The sequence below is a fragment of the Thalia democratica genome, chromosome 5 (assembly GCF_965202585.1).
Source record: "Thalia democratica chromosome 5, ktThaDemo2.hap1.1, whole genome shotgun sequence".
Lineage (NCBI taxonomy): Eukaryota > Metazoa > Chordata > Thaliacea > Salpida > Salpidae > Thalia > Thalia democratica.
Window position 1 is genome coordinate 45,488,893 of NC_139169.1, and position 19,957 is coordinate 45,508,849.

General features: G+C 25.6%; 2 protein-coding genes across 2 annotated transcripts; both read right to left on the reverse strand.

Moving 5' to 3' along the window:
* Positions 1 to 6,749: 6,749 nt before the first annotated feature.
* LOC145837089 (ATP-sensitive inward rectifier potassium channel 12-like) lies at positions 6,750 to 15,607 on the reverse strand. The gene is made up of 7 exons (XM_082944861.1): positions 15,408 to 15,607; positions 14,452 to 14,667; positions 13,917 to 14,079; positions 10,126 to 10,269; positions 9,746 to 9,923; positions 8,959 to 9,058; positions 6,750 to 7,602 (listed from the first exon to the last, which is right to left on the reverse strand). The coding sequence occupies exons 1-7, from the start codon at positions 15,605 to 15,607 to the stop codon at positions 7,344 to 7,346; spliced, it is 1,260 nt and encodes a 419-aa protein (XP_082800987.1). The 3' UTR covers positions 6,750 to 7,343.
* An 831-nt stretch (positions 15,608 to 16,438) lies between these two features.
* Positions 16,439 to 17,760, reverse strand: LOC145837087 (putative acyl-CoA dehydrogenase 6). The gene has a single exon (XM_082944860.1). It carries the CDS (start codon positions 17,753 to 17,755, stop codon positions 16,478 to 16,480), a length of 1,278 nt encoding a protein of 425 aa, XP_082800986.1. The 5' UTR covers positions 17,756 to 17,760; the 3' UTR covers positions 16,439 to 16,477.
* Between the last annotated feature and the right edge of the window lie 2,197 nt (positions 17,761 to 19,957).

Below are 19,957 nucleotides of genomic sequence, written 5' to 3' on the forward strand. Positions count from 1 at the left end.
AAGTGTGCATGTTACTAATGAGCTAGTAATCTTTGAATTATCTCCAGTCATGTTTTATAATTTCATATAAAAAATAAGCTTATCAAAGTAGAAAATGCTCCTTTTAAACATAAGAATAGTAAATAAAAGCTAACAAAAAGTTGAAAGATAAAACCTTAAATTGATACATTTGTTTTTAACTCTTTAAACTAAAAAAACAAATTTATTTAACACATCAGCGCTCTAAACTATGCCTCTAAAATTTTAAAGGGTAAATTAAAGTTAGAAAAATATAGTTTTAGATGATTACGATGTTTCTTATCAGCTTTCAATGGATTATTCAAAGCACATTTATTAGTAAAAACTTCATTAATTTATATTTACAAGTACTTTTATACAAAGCAGTAAAATTATTCTGAATGTTTTAAAAAAAGTACATTATTGTTATAAATAATTTTTATTTTGCTAACAGATTTCAACTCATTTTAACTTATTCTAAATAGGATAAACTGCTCTATTTTACATGAAGTTATGTTTCGTCATAATTGTGTTAATAACTTCGTCTTACTTGAAATTTTTGGTGATTTTCAAAACTCAAACAACTCTAAATATTACATTTTAATTTGTATGTAATCAAAAACTGTTCTGTCTTTAAAACAAATAACAAACCATGCTACAAAGCTAATATTTACTTGCTTAACAAAAAAAAATTAAACCTACTCAGCTGAGTAAAAGTCATACTAAAGTATATAAAACTAGAAAAAGTAGTATGCCACTTCTAACCATTAAAGCAAACAATTACTAACAAATGTAAAAAAATAGTATTGTTTACTTTTTCTTCGCTGCAAAAGATTACACCAGTCCACGCAACTTAATTTAACTATATAAACATGTTTAAAATTTTTCTCCAATTTACAACTTTAGCTATAGCCTTCATACATTTTTATAAAGTAGCTGAAGAGATTTATATGTATATACATAATTTTATTAATTTTATTTTAAAAAGTTTAAAAAATGAATTGTGGAAAGATTGGTTTAACAAAATAACTACTTAAAATTTTTACAGCAGTGCTTTCGATATGTGCATTTACAAAAGCTAACAAATATTTTTGTTAAGCCAAATCACGTAGATCGGCTGCTTTTTTGTACGCCCTGGCCAAGTTTGTAGATTGTTAAAGTTCAAAGTTGTAACAAAAAATACTTTAAGAACTTTTAAAATTTTGTATCTTGTAGAAAAAAAAAAAAAGTAACTTAAAGCTGAAATTTTTCTTAAAATTATAAATATTTTAACGTTTGAAGTGTCTAGTCTACCATTGAGCTTATAACTTTCAACCGAAAAGTTCTTTGATTTTCAGTTTAAATAATGAATATATTGAGTAGTTTTTAATTACATTTTTTAAGCTATACTTAACTTTTTAAATTCACTGTTTTTTAAGCTTTGTATATGCTTTTTTTAACCATGAATGTCTATCTAAGTTGCTTAGCTTATAAAACTTACCTTTTAACAAGATTTTACTCAACTTAAATCTAGATTTAGTTTGTGTTTTGATAAGATTTTGATAAACGTGTAACATTTATCACAAAACTCAAGTTTAACCTTGTAAGTTTACTTGTAAATTAAAATAAAAGTCAATGTTTTGAAAAAGAAGAAATCACACCATTTTTATATTAAATAATTTGTAAAATTATTTTAAAGAACAGTTTAGCATGAACACATTATAAGATCTACTGTTATTTGCTCACTGCTGTTTGTCCTGGACATGGCATTAGTTTTTATCCTGGTGTATGACTCGATAACTGAAAGGTTTTTTTGTAAACCAGGTCCTTGGACTAAATTTTTGAGCGCTTTTTTTTCGTTCAATAAACAATTTATATTGAATATGTTATGTTAGAAATACAGGAAATTTTATCTTAAAGTTTGAGAGGTTTTTGATAAAGACTACTAGCTTAGTACTTGTATGTAAATCCCTTTTGTGGATACATTTCAGCTACAAGTTAAAGATAAAAGTTTAATTTTACTTATTTTTTTATCTTTTATCATCCTGGACAAAACGTTAAAAGGTGTCCAAGTGGTGTGCGACTTGACAACCAAATGTGGTGTGCACAAGGTCCTAGAACCAAATACTTTGAGCGCTTCTTTTTGTCGTTCAATAACAGTAATAGTAATAATATTTGATTAAAAGTGATCAATTAACAACACAATTACTTATCGAAAAAATTTTTGCAATCTATTAAAATTATAAAAGATGAACTAAACTGTTAACAGTAGTATTTCTTTATTGTACAAAATAAACAATGTTTAAGTGTTTATAAAAGATTTAATTAGTTTTTAAAATCAATCAAACATAAAATCATTGGTTGATACAGGCAGAAGACAGTAACTAGTCGTTTTCAATAAATTTTACGCTGGTAATCATTTAAAGCAATTAGATCATACCTTCAAAGCTTTCAATTTTAAAATTAATGTGCATCCAATCAACAGTTTTACCTTACAAGAAATAATTTTGTTTTAAACATTGATCACTGCTGTTAAAAATCCATACAAACATTAGAGAAACATTTTTCTGTATTTTTATAATAATTAGAAAGTTTTACTTTGAGCTACTTTTTAATTTCATTTGAACTATTTAAGTTGATGTAGTTATATAGTATTAAATTGGTAAAATATAATAAATGCAAATCGTTTATAAAATATTCAACATACATTCTTTATAATATTTCACTTGTTACTCTCTTTTTGGTATCCTCAGTGGACCTCATTATCATCTTGGAATTGGAAAAAACAAAAAAAAAAATTAAGATTAAGTTAAACTTAAAGTTAAGCTAATCAGTAACATTTATACTTATTACATAGGGAAAAATATCTTCGCTATCTATCAATAAAGCTTCGTTAAATTATTAGTCTGCATAATTTTCAATAAAATGTGTAACCTGATGGCGTAAAAACCATAATGATGGCTTTGAAATTCTCTGCGTTGAACACATATACAAAAAGTAGTTATAGCTGTTTTAAAAATAGCTGAAATGGATATCTACTTTTAGCTATTTATTGCTTTTTAGTTTGTTTACTAGAATAAAAACCGATATAATTGACACTATTTGCTACAACTAAAATGACCATAGCATAGACAACTCAACAGTACTAAGTAAAAGGTTCAATAATTAAATATATCCTTTTGTGAACCCTAAAATACTTTTTAAAATATACGATAAAAACCTTCTGTTGTTCATTAAACATTGATACTCATAATGGGATTCGCTTAAACTTTTCTGCTTGGTTAGTGTGACCTAGTAAATTCACTGAATTTTTTATGTGCCAACAAGTTCTAATAGCAAAAATTACTATCAACAAAATTTTAAAGTTAAAGTCTAGTAATGCCCTAAAAACATCATATAAGTTTTTTTTTGAACAACTATAAATTAAATTCTTTAAATAAAAATTATGAACTAAAAGTTTTCTGGTGATGCATAGAATTTTATATTATTGAATACTTTTACTTCGATTAAAACAAAATATATAGTTACAATATTCTTAGTACAACTACTGCTAATCAATTAAATTCATAACATTAAGGTTTGAGTTATATATTTACATTATAGGTATCTTAAAATCATCTGTCGTTTAATATATTTAGCGAAACTTTGAACTATTTTATTATTAGGAATAGTATAACTTAAAATAAAAACCATAAAGTGCCTTTATTCATTAGAACCTAAATATACTCTCATAAAATTAATTTTTTGAAAAACAAAATTAATTGCATACAGTTCGAAATGTTTTAAACTAACCAGCACAATATATTGGCACAGCAAATTAATTATCAGTTTTTTATAATGAGCAAGTAATGACAGCGATGCAGCAGGGCGTCATAAACAGTTTTTCAAAAGTTGCTTGCAAAAATGCATATGGCTGAGACATAATATAGATAAAAATTTGGATAAGCACGCATTAAGTTGCAAAAGAATGTTAGAAAACTATACACTAGTCGTTATTTCAAAACTTTTCGAAACTTCTGGAAAAAATAGAAAACTGCTATTACTCGCATTTTTGCTATATTCGAAAAATATGTTGATTTAAATAAGCATGCTTTTAGCTTAAACTTATAATTAAGTATAACCTTATTAAATTATGTCTTGTACAGACCCGAACCTTATAAGATTGTAAAATCATTAAATACCTTGAACTACTTTTTTATTATAAATTGGTATAAAGCACTGAATAAATTAAAAAAAAAATAGCAAGATATAAAAAATACTCTTTAGTTTTACTTTGTAAGTAGTCCAACGCTAGACCAGGGTCACTTAAACAGAAATGCACACAAAAGAAAACACAAAACGTAAATTTTAATTAGCAAATAATAAAGCACAACTTAAAGTTTGTAGTGAAACATAGAAAAAAATCGTTTTAAAAAACTTTATATTAGAGGGCATATATAGTAAAGCAAAAGTATATATGTTATTGTAAATACATGAGTAGTTTAACAAATTAAGTGCTAAAATAAGCTACTTTATTTCAATTATTTTATTTGAACTTGATTATTTAAACTAAAGATTTTTCTTATTAATTTTACATATAAAAAAATTATTGATGCATTTATTTAAAATAAAAAATAAACTTAAACTAAGCTTCTATCGACAACATCTTAAGTAAAATAGTTGTTATGGTTCTAAAATTATAAGCATGGGTAAAAATCGTTTAGCTTATGTTAATACGACAAAAAAGTTTGTTTCAAAGATTTAGCTTTATTAAATTCAATAACAATAATAGTGTACCGTAATGTAATAGAGGTTTTTAGAGCTTTATGATTTAATTTTCAATTAAAAATATGTTTAATCTTTATTAAATACTTCAATCAAACAATAAAAGTAACACTTGTATACATGTGATTTAATGTGTTTAACTTTAGTAAAGGCTCGGTTTAAAATAGGGTGGTTAATAAAACAATTAAAAGCTTGTTTTTTTTTTTTAAGATAAATCTGTTTTGTTCAATCGATCTTTTAACTAGAGTTTATGTAGGAAGTTAATACTCAGTGCGTTAATACTTAAAATTATTATACTAGTGATGTGAGTTGCAATTATACTTTACTAAATTGACCTTATCAAATATTAAAGCTCTAGTTTGTTTTGTCTTTGTATATTTATCTAGCTAAGAACATTCAATTACAACACAAGTTACTTGAGAAAAAAATTGTCAAACAAATTTGCTATTAGAATAATACCTATGTGTTAAATACAACCATAGCAAAGTATTATGGGTTTAATGTGATGACGACTAAATGTCTGATTAAATACGAAACAAAATTATGCATTTTAAGTAAGCAGCAAGTAGTAACCAAACGTATTCATTTTTTTGTAAAAAGTTAAAGTTGAATAGATTTAAAGCTATAGAAAATATTTGATTTTCATAATTGTTTACAATTTTTTAATGTGTGTACTTTTTAAATTTTATCTAACAATCGTAAATATAAATCAAAAAAAGTTTGAAGCAATATTTATTAACAAATTTTAGATATTAATAGAAAAAAAGCAAAACTAGAAGGTTTTGTAAACTTTTTTAGAGCAAAGTTATATTCTCAATAATTTTAAATTTAAGGATTTTTCAAAAAAAAAATATATAAAAATTGTTTAATCATAATCATAGTTACTTTCGATTCTAAAAAAAAAATTTGATATCAACTAAAAAATATATCAAGACTGTAGTAGCATAAAGTGTAACATTTATTTAAAATATATTTTTTTGTGTTTTATTTTTTGATAAAAAAATTTTAAATTTTAAAAAGCAGGCATAATGTGCTTTACTGAAACTAAAAGTATACTAATATATGTACATTATAAGTAATTGCTGCGATAAACTTATCAGAAAATAAGCAGGAGTTAAGTTGATAAAGAAATGAACAAATGATTATCTACAAAATGTATACAAAACAAATGAGCTTCGAAATATTTTTGTGATTCTTTTTTTAAATAATTGCTATTGTAAAATTTTAAAGTAAAAACTTTTAAAAATGTAGCAATATATACTGAAAGCAACACAAATGACAGATTTAAAACAAGTTTAAATACCAGGCAAGTTTGAAAGCATTATAACAATTAAAATTTGGATTTACGTCATGCTAACTTTTAAACAAAAAATATCACCATACATATTAATAAATGTTCAAACTTTATAAAATGTTTTAAACTTTTGATTGATACTCATATTCACTGTATAAAAAAGTTTTTGATTTCAAACATAAAAAACAAACTTTATTATAAGAAAAGGTCGACAGTGTTGCAAAATAAAATAAACTTTACAATACGTAAACATCATAATAAGCGTATTACATCATAACAGTTTTATTGTAAGTGGACTTTTTATAATAGTAACATCATTCAATACTTAATTATAGACAAAAAATTAATTACAATTACTAAATATTATATTTTCATATACTTTTTTTAAGTGAGTAAAATAAAACTGATTTAAATTACATTGAAATTAAGGATTTCAAAAATAATTTATAAAAACAAGCAACAAGCTTAAAGAAAAGCAACATGAAATGTTATTTATATTTAGGTCTGTAATTTTTAACACAAACCTATGTTTACAAAACCATATGGAACAAAGATAAACATTAGTAACGAAACTAAAAACTACTTTTTGAGGCAATGAGCAAAAATAAGATATTACTATCGTTATTAATCGTATAAAAAACAGTCAATTACCACAAATAAATTTTCAAAAAACTATCTAAAAAGATTTACAATAACATAAACAAAATTTCTAACCAACACTCATTATATTTGAGATTGTAAACTTATTAGATTATAACAGTATTAAGCAACATTAAAAATACTTTTTTGTAAAGTGATAAAAATTACATAAACGGATACTATTTCTTATTTAGAAACAAAATTAAAATTGACGGAAAGTCATTCAAATTTAATGACAAACTTCACTATAAAACTTTTTCAAACCTTACTCAATTTACATAACTTTATATGAGAAACGATAAAAGAATATATTAGTTGTACAACAAAAATTAGGAAAGTACTCAATTTATTAAATGGTAACTACGTTTCTATACCTTATACTAATAACACAGTCCAACGGAGTTCCAATAAAGTAGATTGTAGTTTATTTCATAGTAATTCCGTCTACTTTATAAAAACTTCGTTGAAATGTGTTAACAATTAAAAGAGAGTAACGAAGCTAATTTTTTATTAGCTAAGTACTTTTCAAATTACAATAAGCTTAGTTCGTTTTTTTAGCAAACCTCACCTATTATTAATAGTTTTTATCGTTTTATATAAACTGTGTATACAAACTCTGAAAGTAAAAAAAACACCACGGACAACTTTTTTCGCAGGCAAGAGTTTTTTCTCAAAAATTAGAAATATCCGAGTTGCTGTTTTCCAATGAGGAACTGCTGGTGCTTCTAACGTCGGTTCCTGACGACCTTCCGATCGAAAACCTGATCGAGTCCCTTCGCGAGTCGCTCAACCCCTTTTCCTCGTAAAGCTTCTGGGCACTGGACGTGGGGCAGCCAGGGACGGGAATGACCGAGTGAAACTTGGGAAACTGCACTTTGTAGCCCCTCGACTTTTGGTACTTGATGACGTTTTGCAGTCTGTATCCCCACCTGGAATGAAAATATAAGTAGAGCTGTTGTGGCGCATAAAATTTAGTTGTAATTTTATTTAAGTTAATGAGTTTTAAATTTTATCATGTTTATAATTTTTTTTCTAAGATACATAAATCATATACTTAATGAAAATAAATAGAAGAAACAAATGAAAGTTGAAAAAATTTTAGACAAGTGAATCATCGAAAAATATTACTTAGTTTTTTCATTAAACTGTAGCAAATATATTTAAAGCATTGCGCTATGTAACAGTTTTTGTAAAGAAACTGTATTAATAGTATACTTATATAATAACATGGTTCAGATTTAAATTCGAATTTGTTTAAACTAAATGTTAGAAATTGTTTTCTAATACAAATTATAATATTTAGTTTTTATTTATACAAATTTTACTTAGTTTGTATTAATACAAAAACAAGAACAAACAAAACAAAAAATAAGTTGACTTGTACATAAATTGTTTTTAGAAAAGGCTAACTAAAATTATTCAACTTTATTTGAAACGTCACAATGTGTTTTTTGTGTGATTCTTTAAAAACCTTGCTTTGTACTTTATTTTGTTCTGAAGATATATGCTAAACATTGAAACTAAGTAATGGATTCGAAAATTAGTTGTTTTTTATAACATAAATAAACTAAAGGTTATTTATAAAACAAAGTCCTTCAGATTTTTTTTTGTTAAAAAAAAAGTTAGTAAAAGTTAAAATTTAAGTAATACAATTCTTTAAGTAGTCATTAAACAATAACAAAATTTTAAAATTTAACTACATTACTTTAAAATTATCTTACTTAATCAGTAAAACTTATCTTTCAAAACAACTTTTTATATATTTATCTATACAACTATCTATAAGTATTTGTGAAAAATGATTAGATACACAGATGTTACATGTGAGTTAATTCATATAAGTTGTAAACACCTCTTATCAAAGAAGAAACGATATCTTTAAAATGTAAGAATTAAATTAATGAAGTTCAAACTGGGTGCACGACAATTCAAATTCAGAAAAAAAATTTAAAGACCATATCTCAAAAAGTAATTGTTACTCGAAAAAAAAGGGTTGCAACTTTATTAATTATCTACAGATTTTTTTTTGCAAATATCAAATGTTTTTTGAGATATGGCTAAAATAAGTAATTAAATATAGTAAATTTTAGTATATATAAATTACTTTTTATATTAATACTTTTATAAATTTTTATTTAACGATCATGATTTTATTAATTAGACCTACACCAATTTTTCTTATTAAAAACATAAAAACATGTATAATACTTTTTGAGATACAGTCTTTTAAATATATTTTCAAGAATTTGAATTGTCATGTAACCTTTCAAACTATATAACAATACCTGATTTCACTAGGCAAGTAAGAAGCTCTAGCTTGGGTCATCATTCCAGTTGCTTCGACCATACCCTCCAGCAGAACTATTATTTCAAAATCTACCAGACCTTTGCATAATATAAATTAAGTAGATTATTAAAAAGTACTTGATTAGTTGCTATTAAAACTAAATCTGGCGAGATAAAAACTATTATTCAATTCCTAGAATATACAATTTTATAACTAGCAAATTTTAAAATGTTCACAAATAAGTGGATATTATTTTACTATTTAAGGAAATATGGCGATCAACAAAAAAACTTTCGAAAAAATTAAATGAATTTAAAAAATTATTTTATTGGTTTTCACTGTTTTGTATGAGTTACTTAATTATGTTTTAGTACGTTCATACTGATAAATTATTTGAACTAATATGAAAATTTTTGCTTAAATGATTATATTTTACATAATTAAATAAGTTAGTTTTAATCAATATTAAACTTATAAGTCCCAGATTTAAAAGCAAAAAAAATAAATTGGTTGTTAATTTTAGTTTTACTACCATTATATGTATTGTAACTAACTTAATATTGTTAATTTATATTTACAACACTTGAAGAACAATATTGTTAAATTAATACAATAAAACCTAAAAAAAAAAGTAAGTTTTTTTAAAAACTAAAAAAAAAAGATTAACTTTCAAACTTAAATGATTATAAAGTAATTTAATAAACAATTTGTAGACCACATTAGTTGTTTACACAAAACTTGCTCCACAACTTTTTATTTTTGTAATTTCAAAATAATTTTCAAACCTTCCTCTAGCTCCTTCCTGTTCAGTTTCCACAGAGGGCTGTTTTCGTCGATGACATGGCAAATAGTCTGAGGAGTGACGAGGAACAATCTGTCTGCATCACCCGTCAGATCGAGCTCCATATCAACTTGCTCCAGAGGAAGATGCTCTCCTTCTCGCGTCACTCTTGATCTCACCATCTTTGAACATTTTAAATTGTGAATTAACAATGTTGAGGTAAAAAAAATTGTTTCAACTTGTTTAAACTATATGTTTGATTCGTATGCAAAAAAATAGGTTGTTTGAAGCATTCGGTAAAAATATTTTCAATGTTACTCTTAATATTCTCAGAATGGAACTATATAAGCTAGAAATTTTTATCCGCCTAATATAAATAGACACCTGCATTTTGATGCTGGCTTCAACAAGATGAGACTTGCGCATATTTCCAACTCTGAACATGAAACAAAGCTGATTGTTTCGCATGTTGATGACAGCACATTTGCTGTATAACAACGTCTCTGCTCGTTTCTTAGGCCTCATCACCTATATTAATACTTAATAAAGTTATATAAATAATAATACATTATGTAACATTAATGAATGTATACCATAAAGTTTGAACAACTCAAATGTTGGTATGTTTAATGTAATTTTTAAAAATGGTATTCTTTAACTTTAAAAAAAAAAAAAAAATGCTTTTAAACTAGTAAAAACAAGCCGAAGAAAAACTTAAAGCTTGAGAACAAATGTTAACAAAATTGAAGTATTTTTAAGTAGGGGTAGGCAAGGTTTTTAATCGGCGGGATCCGGAAAGTTTGAGTCTTTGGCGGGCCGGAGCATTTAAAATTAGTGATATACCAGATCCAGTATCCGGATACAGCCAAATAATGCCTTTTTAGACCAGCTGGATCCTAATTTCAAATATTACCCGGATCTGATTGGATACAAATTTTAAATCGACATCCGGATTGGTCGGATTCAAATATATATAAAAGTTCCGGATTTGACCGGAATTTAATTTTATAGATACGGTTGATAACTTTTCTGATTCCTTCTAGTTCACAAAAATTTTTCAAATGTGACAACTTAAGATGTAGATTGAGACATGTCAGATGTTTATATGTCTACAAATTAAATTGACAAGGTGATTGACAAAGGTAGGTATGTAAAATATCAGATTTAAACAAACACTTTGCTTGAGGTTATTTGACAAAAATGTATTTCAATTAAGTTAGAACAAGACAAAATATTAGGACAAAATGGTGTTTTTATCAGTAAAGTTAAATTAAAAAGCAGTTTTTAAACATGTTTTTAAAGTCAAACTTTTACAGTTTTGTTTTTTTTAAATATCATACAAATTTTTATAAAACTTTGTAATATTGACCTTTGCGGGCCGGACACTTCGCTCGCAAGCCGGATTCCATTAAAATTTGAAAACCGGTCATTTTAACTCCGCGGGCCGGATTTGTCCCGCAGGCCGTACGTAGCCCACGCCTATTTTAAAGTATGTATAATTTTTGAAGTAACTAAACTAAAGCCATTTACATTAAATAATCTAAAACTATAAATATTTTACTGAACATATTAGACATACTAAAATACTTGTAGAAATTCTATTAAAATGGCCACGAAAAAAATATACAGGGTAACATCAAGTATTGCAATAGCATTAAATTTGTACAAGTTTGTATAATAAAATTATATCAGTGAGCTAATTTAGATCACCTTTTAATCTACCTTTAATAATTTTACTCCAGAATAAATTTACTATTAGTTAACGTTTTGGTAATTTCAAGATTTTAAACATCCTTTTACGAAATAAATTACAACTTATTTTGTAAAATGCACATAGGTTAGAGAAAACTTAAAAACTTTTATAAAAGTATTAATCGCTTACATAAAAGTTTAAAAAAACCTTGAGTTTCCTAATAAGCTTCTATTCCTCTTCTTACATTTTAATAACATACCTTCTTTGTTTTAAAGCTTCAATTTTATTTTATTTGATCTAAATAAATTCAAGATGACGTAATGCACTAGTTTGTTCTGTTATTACTTACAATTAAACTCAAACTAGTATTTCAGTCAAAAACATACTTTAACAAAATCATTATACACAATACTAATAAAAATTAATTTAGTTGACCAGAAATACATCAAAAAACCTAACTTTAGTTACTTTTAATGACATTTTTTTTTTTAAAGAACAGACATTCTGAGATTTTTAAATTTAAAGCTTCAATTAAAAACATTTTTACTTAACTTGAAAAGCTTTTTATGAACTTAAGCAGTAGTTAAGGAACTCTTAATTATAAAAATAAACTACATATTTTTGAATAATTTGTAAATTATCTAAAAAAAAAATCAAGCTTAACCAAAAACAACTCTTCAAGTTAACATAGAACTAAACGTTATTAGGAATTACGTGATTTAGTTTAAATATAAAACAAAATATGTTTAGGTTAATTTGAAATACTACACACAAAATATCTAGACAATTTATACAAACAAACTCATAAGAAAATAAATTAAGTTTTAAGCAAAAATACTGTTTATTATTCTTTTCTTTTAGATACTATAAGTCTACTGACTTTTTTTTACTTAATTACAACCATATAAGTAAAATACTGTAACAAAAAAAATTTAGATTTTATCAGCCAAACACTATCTTACAAGAGCAGTTTTTATCAACTAAATACACTAAAAATTGTTATAGCAAAAGAAACAAATTAATTACCTAAAGTTTTTTTATACTACTGTTAAAATAAAAAAGTCAGATAAGCCAATTTATAACTATTTTTTTTTTTTTATGATATGCTTTTAAGTGGTAATTTTCAATAACAATATATTAGAGAAAACAGTTAAAATGATTAAATATACATTTATACACATTTTAATTAGAAAAACTTGATACCGTTAGCTGTATACAAACTTAAAAAGAGTAAAGTAATAACAAAGGTACACAAAAAATAAATTGATACAGATGTTGTTTTAAATTCTAGTTCAATGATACCAATCAAATGGAAGAGGGCTTTAATACTATGGTTTTTGAATAGAGCAAAAATTATAACTTATACTGATACAGTTTACAAACAAGAAATCACAAACTTCAAAGAAAAGTTTATAAAAAATGATTATCCAAAGAAATTTGTTGATGATGTAATTGAAAGATCTGTTAACAACAATAAAAAGTGTACTAATGAAAAACTAAGTAGTTCAAACTTCAGAATCATCCTAAAAGTACCTTACATAGAAAAACCAACTAGTGAATATAAAAAGAAGCTAGAAAAACTATTAAACTTCATATATTGAATATAAGTGTATATGAAGAGTTCAAAGTTATTTTTACTATAAGCAAAGTAGGTAATTACTTCAACAACAAAAACAAGACATCTCACGAACTGAAATCTAACGTGGTCTACGAATAAAAGTGCTAGAAGAATAAGAGCACCCAATATATTGGATTTACTTTGAGACCACTAATAAAAATAGTCAAAGAGTATTTAAAAGGAAAAACAGCGCTATCTGACCATACTAGTAATTGTAATAATTGTAAAAATTAAAGAATAACTGTTAACAATTTTGGTATTTTAAAAGAATGTAGGAATAAATTTGAGACTCTGATCAGCCAAGCTATTTTGATTTAACATTATAATACAATTTTAAACAAACAATTAACTACACTGAATACTTCCCACAAATTAAGAATTTTCGATTAGTTGTATATATTTTTATACCATGTATAAGTATTTATGTGCATTGTTAATCTTGTAACTATACTGTTGTTTATAATTTTTAATATATAACTGTTTGTTCTGACGAAACGTGTTAAACGTTGAAACTTATTAAACGATACAAAAATTAGTTTTTTTTTTGTATTATGAATATAACTGTTTATATATACACCTTGTTACTTAATCTGTGTTAAATATTTAGTTGTTTAACACTAATTTTTAGTTATTCTGCACAGTTTTGTTTTTGATAATGACTGAGGAAAAGGCGAAACAGTGTCTGCATGAAACAAACTATAAATGTGTTATGTGTATCTCTTTCAAATGGTTTTTAAGAATTTTAAAAGAAACTTTTTGTACAACTAGTTTGCTAAATTTTTAAAAGTAATCTAAGTATAATCTAAATAATCAATACTTCTACATAGACACAATACAAACAATTAATATCAATATTGCATCCACCTTTGCCATAATCAAGCCAATCATGAAAGCATCAAGAACACAGCCAAACACAGATTGAACAATGACAGTGAAAATAGTCAGTCCACAGTTGCTTGCTGCTGACCTTCCACCGTAGCCTATTGTTGTTTGAGTTTCCAGTGAGAACAAGAACATGGACACAAATCTGTTTTTTTAACTTTCAAGTATTTTTTCTGCAACATTCAATCATTTATAGTTAAATTTTTATGTAGATTTGATAAGTTTAATTACTATGTGCATACAAAAAAATAAAAATAAAAAAGTTGTGAAAAAACGGTCTTGATTTAATATCAAAAAGTAAACAAATCTTTACACAAAATATATTATAGACATTAGATAGAATTATAGTAACAAAGTATAAACTCATTACAGAACCACAAAAAAATAGCTAAAATATTTTAAAACAAAATAGCTAAATAAGTTATTTATTTTCATTTTACATTGTTATTTAATGTATGTAAATTATGTAACTATAATTGACACGAGTTAGAAGGTTAATTTAAATAATTACACCTACTGTTTATTTTGATCTAGGCCCCTGATACACCATAATTCAGTTACATTTGCAGTGTCGTTTTCAATATTAAGCAAAGTAAAATCACCGTGCATATATGAAATAGCATAGTAAACAGATGCAAATCCAACCCAACTAATAATGAAAGCTGCACTAAAGAGCAACAAGTTCCAGCGCCATTTTAAGTCAACACCCGTAGTAAATATGTCGTTTATAAATCTGTAAATTGATGTTCAACTAAAGTAACTTGCATGACTGTATAAAAAAAAATTATAAATAGATGTTATGCTTACATTTATGTTATTTATCTCAATCTAACAATTACTTAAATTATAAGACTGTAAGATAAAATATGTATCAAGTATAAAAAGATACTTCTGTGAAGAAACTTTGAGAGCTTGAAAAAAAAACTAAGTAAAAATCAATTGTTATTTAGCAGAACTGTTAATTGTTATTAAAAAAAAACTTACTTTAGAAAAAAATATGTATGATAACAAAACTAGTCAGTTTTATTCGTGACATAAATATAAAATTATGACGTATATTCAAATCTCATTAAGTTATATAACAGATAAAAATATTAACTTTTCTCTATGTCAAAAAGTAGAAAATTTTCAAATTGTGTATATTTTGATTTAAAACTAAAAAAATGAAGAATTTAAATTAAAACTAACTAAACAACAATTACTAAGTTACTAACTATACTAAGAAAACATCATTTTAGAAAATATATTGGATTTATTATGAGTTTGAAATTGTAAAAAAACATATGACAATATTTTTGTTCTGGTCATAATAGTAAAACTGTGTAAGTTGCATCTTATATTTTCTGTATTTAAAAAATCAGATAATTAATTTAGTACTAATTTAACCATAAAAGTCACTTTATAAAAAAATTAGTACTGTTTTATAAATAGTACTCTTAATACTTAAATAAAACACTTAACTAAAGCACAAACCTAGTGTACTTCCTATCTACATTGAGATGTCCCACATTTATGTGACCAGACTTTTTAATAAATCTAAGTGGCTCCTTGTACATCCAAGACTCCACAGAAGCAGAATAGTCTTCCTCACATTTGTACTTGCTTGCATCACTGCTTATCATCTCCATGCTGCGAGCTGCAAACTTTGTCATTGTTGGCTTTTGCAGCAACATTTAGGATAAAATTCTATAAAGTAGAAATTAAATACTACAAAGAAACTTATTCAAAAGTTGATATCTAGTTAAAGATCTAAATTTGTTTTAAATGACTTTGTTAGGCTTAGGGTTGTACAAAAAAAATATTGTCAGTCTAGATCAGGGGTGAGCACAACTTTCATACCAAATTTAGCTCACAACACAAAATCTTCTGCCAAGATATGGATTAGGGTAAATAAATACTTTTTAAAAAAATTTAAATAAATGTTTTGATGGTAAAAACATACTGCTGGTTTATAAATTAATGGTTAGTAAATATTATTGCTTAAGTTATTGCATGTTTATCAATTTTTTTGTTTTAAATATCATATTTTTATCAATTACAAAAATTACTTTAAATAACTGTCTTTAAGCCACTTTAAAATATTTTTTCTTTACAGTCAGCCCAGGAAGAATTAAAAACAAAGTAATGATTGAAAAGTAACAAAACAAAATATAAAACTTTTAAAAAGTTTATATTATAAAAACTGAGTATAATAACTTGGTAAAAAAATAACTTTACAGAAGTTGACTATCAATAATGATATAGTGGCTAATAAAAACTTTTTATTTTATTATAAAAACAAAAAAAAAATTAGACAGTATATACTTTAATTGAAACTTTTTAGCTTCTTTTTTAACGGTTTATTTTTAGTTATTGTTTATTTTATTTCACAATAAAAATTTGTTAACATGAAATCATCTATTAAAACTTTTACATAAACTAATATCAAACCATTAAAAAATCGTTGAATTAAAAGTATACTATTGCTACTAAAACAGGCATTTGCAGTATGAAAATTGATTAAGAGTTATGTATAATGTCAGTTTAAATGCTTTAATGTGAAGCTACTTTGGCAATGTGGACATGTACTTGCAGATAATTGACAACATGACTTCATCTGCACCACCACCAATGGATGTTAACCTTAGGTCTCTGTAAAAGCGTGAAACAAGGTTGTCTTGGGTGAAACCCATTCCTCCCCAAAACTGAAGACATGAGTCAGTTACTTCTCTAGTTAAGCGTCCAGCCTTCAGCTTGCACATTGAGGCTAAGTTTGTTACATCATGACCTTCAACATACAAACCAATGGCACGATATATAAGAGACCTTAAAAGCTCAACTTCAGTTTGAAGCTCTGCTAATTTGAAATGGACAGTTTGATGATGCAACACTGGTTTTCCAAATATTTTTCTTTCCTTACAATACTCTTGTGTTTCCTGTATACACATTTCAAGTGGTCTTAAAGCAACAGCAGCACACCAAAGTCTTTCTTCTTGAAACTGTAACATTTGATATACGAATCCCTTTCCTTCTTTTCCGATTATGTAGCTTTTAGGTACTCTAACATCTTCCAAAAATATTTGAGCAGTATCAGATGAGCGCATTCCTATTTTGTCTATTGATTTAGCAACAGTAACACCTGGAAGACTCATTGGCATACAAATTAAGGATTTGTTGGAATGGACATCATTTCCTGCTTTTGTGTTGGCTAATAAGCACATCCAGTCTGCTTGTGTTCCATTTGTTGTCCACATCTTGCCTCCATTTATAATTAAATCATCACCACTCTCTCTTGCTGTTGTCATAATACTAGCTACATCACTTCCAGAACCAACTTCACTCACTCCTAGGCAAGCAACCATCTCTCCCTTTATAGATGGCTCCAGAAACTTTTCTTTCAAGTCATGGCTGCCAAATCTAGCAAGAGCAGGGGTTGCCATATCTGTTTGAACACCTATAGCCATCGGTATTCCACCACACCTAATATTTCCCAGTTCCTCAGCAACTGCAAGGCTAAAAGAATAATCTAGCCCTAAGCCACCATGCTCAGTTGGTTTTGTCACACCAAGAAAACCAGCCTTCCCTAGAGTTTTAAACAAGTCATGAGCTGGAAAAATTTTAGCTTCTTCCCAAGCATCAATGAATGGGTTAATTTCTTGTAGAATTACTTTGTTTAGAGAGTTGCGAAGCTGCTCATGGTCTTTAGTGAATACAGATTCGTCATCTAAATCCCAAGATCCACTCTCTGTGTGTTTAAATCTACATTTTGAACTGAGCAAGCTACAGCTTTGTAAAACTTTTGATTTTAAAAGAAACTTTTGCAAAGTTATTTTAGCTAACATGCTTATTTTCTGAAAAAAAATCATCAAATATTTATCAGGGTTTTAGTTTGAATTACACTGTTTTTATTTTAATCTTAATTTTTTATGACCTTTTAATACTAAAGCTAACGCCTATTTAAACTGCAAGCTTATAAAAATAAAATATAATATATTAACATTTTTAAATTAAAAACACAAAAGCAAAAATACTTTACACCAATAAATAAAAGCTTTTTAGAGTCTTTTAAGTAAAAATTTCAAGGTATATATATAAAAATCAAGTTTTTAAGCTGTTATTTTATTTTGTAGTTTAAAATTATTTATAACTCTCAATTAAACATAAGGATAAACACAAATGAAAGATATTATACTTTAAAAAGTTTAAGTTAATATGTTTATTTTTAGTTTTAATAACTAATTTAACAGTCGTAAATACTTAAGCTTTAGTATAAATAACACCTAAAAAGTTATAAAAAGTTAGATTAAATATATCTACCACTATCAATTAAAAAACACATAGAGGTTTAAATCAATCTATTTTAAGGGTTGTTAAAGGTTTTTATTTCCAATGTTGTTTAGTCATTAAAACTTTCTTAGTTTTTTAGTTGATATGATAGATCTGGGTAGGTGTCAAAATGCATAAAAACTTTTTTTTACAAAATGTCAGTTTTGCACAAATACACTTTTGCATGAAGATACTTTTTCACAAAGGGTCACTTTTGTACAGGTTAAAACTTTATTTCATTTTATTAACGAACTTATTTAATTTTTTTATTACTGTTAATCTTAAGCCTTAACTTTAATAGGTAACTTTTTTTCTTCTTCTTTTTCTTACTGTTTTTTTATCAATTTATTTTATTTTACATATTTTTCAACTACCCATAACTCTTATTTGTAAACAATACCCATTATGTCAGTAAATATTTTTTATTAAATTACTATTTATTTTTTGTTTATTTTTTTACTACTCTTGTGCAAAATTATCACATGTAAAAAATTGACTTTTTGTGCAAAAGTGTTTTTTTAGAAAAGAGATCTTTTGTGCAAAAGTGTCTTAGTGCGAACCTGACCGCTTCCAATAAATCTATATAATAGATTTTTGAATTTAATTGAAATTTATTTACTTTACATGCAAAAATAGTTTAAAATTCCAGGTTTTTATGTGATTTTTGTTCAAATTTTCAAGTTTTTTTTCAAAGTTTTCTAAAAATCTATATATTGACAGGTTTTACTTTTAATTGTCAAACTCCAGGTTTTTCCAGGATTCCAGGTTTTTTGGCAACCCTATTATTATAATCTACATTTAACAATATACTTGAAATCAAAGTAAGCTCTACAATCATAAAATAGTGGTTAAAACACTAAGATAAAATAGTTTTTGCACCCATTTTTAACTTATTAGACAAATTTGTAAATGAACATTGAAAAAAAAAGGTAGGATTTTACAGACTAAAAAATTAACAAATTAGATGAAGCATTTAAGTTTATTAGTTAGTACTATGTTAACGTCATATTTTTTTGTTTACAGTAGTTAAATTTGACAAGGCTTTACAAAAAAATATGGCAATACAAACTTAAGTTACTCAAAAAGTATTTTCACTAAAAAATAAGAAAAAAACTATATAATATTTATATTGTAAAAAAACATCAAACCCAAACTCTACTTTAACAAAAAAAAATACAATAAATAATTAAGCATATGATAGACATTATTAAATTACAAGGCAAACTTATTGTTGATAAATGGAACTTAGGATATATATATGTTATTAAGTTTAAAAATCAAAGTTTATTTAATCTACAAGCTAGTATTGAAATCTTAATAATATTTTCTAAATAGAAATATTTGAAATAAAAGCCCTGTGTTATAAAAGAGATGTCATAAAACTATAGGAAGTAAACATTAAAAGTATAAAGAGCTAGCATCTACATCATAAAACTTATTTTCAATGGTATCCATTCTATTTTTATTTTTTTAAGATCTAAGTTATGAGTTAAGGGCATAGGGGGTTAATTAACTTTTTCTTAATAATTTCTTGAGTTTTAACTAAGCTACAATTTGCTTTTTACAAATTTTTAAAACTCAAAAAAAAATTTGAGTTCTAGCCGGTCAAAGTTTGAGATTACAATTGGTTCCTTATGAGAGGCACAAACTAAAACGGTGAATAACTAGAAACCACTAAAAATCTATCTACTCCTACGTTTTATGAGAGAACTACCTCA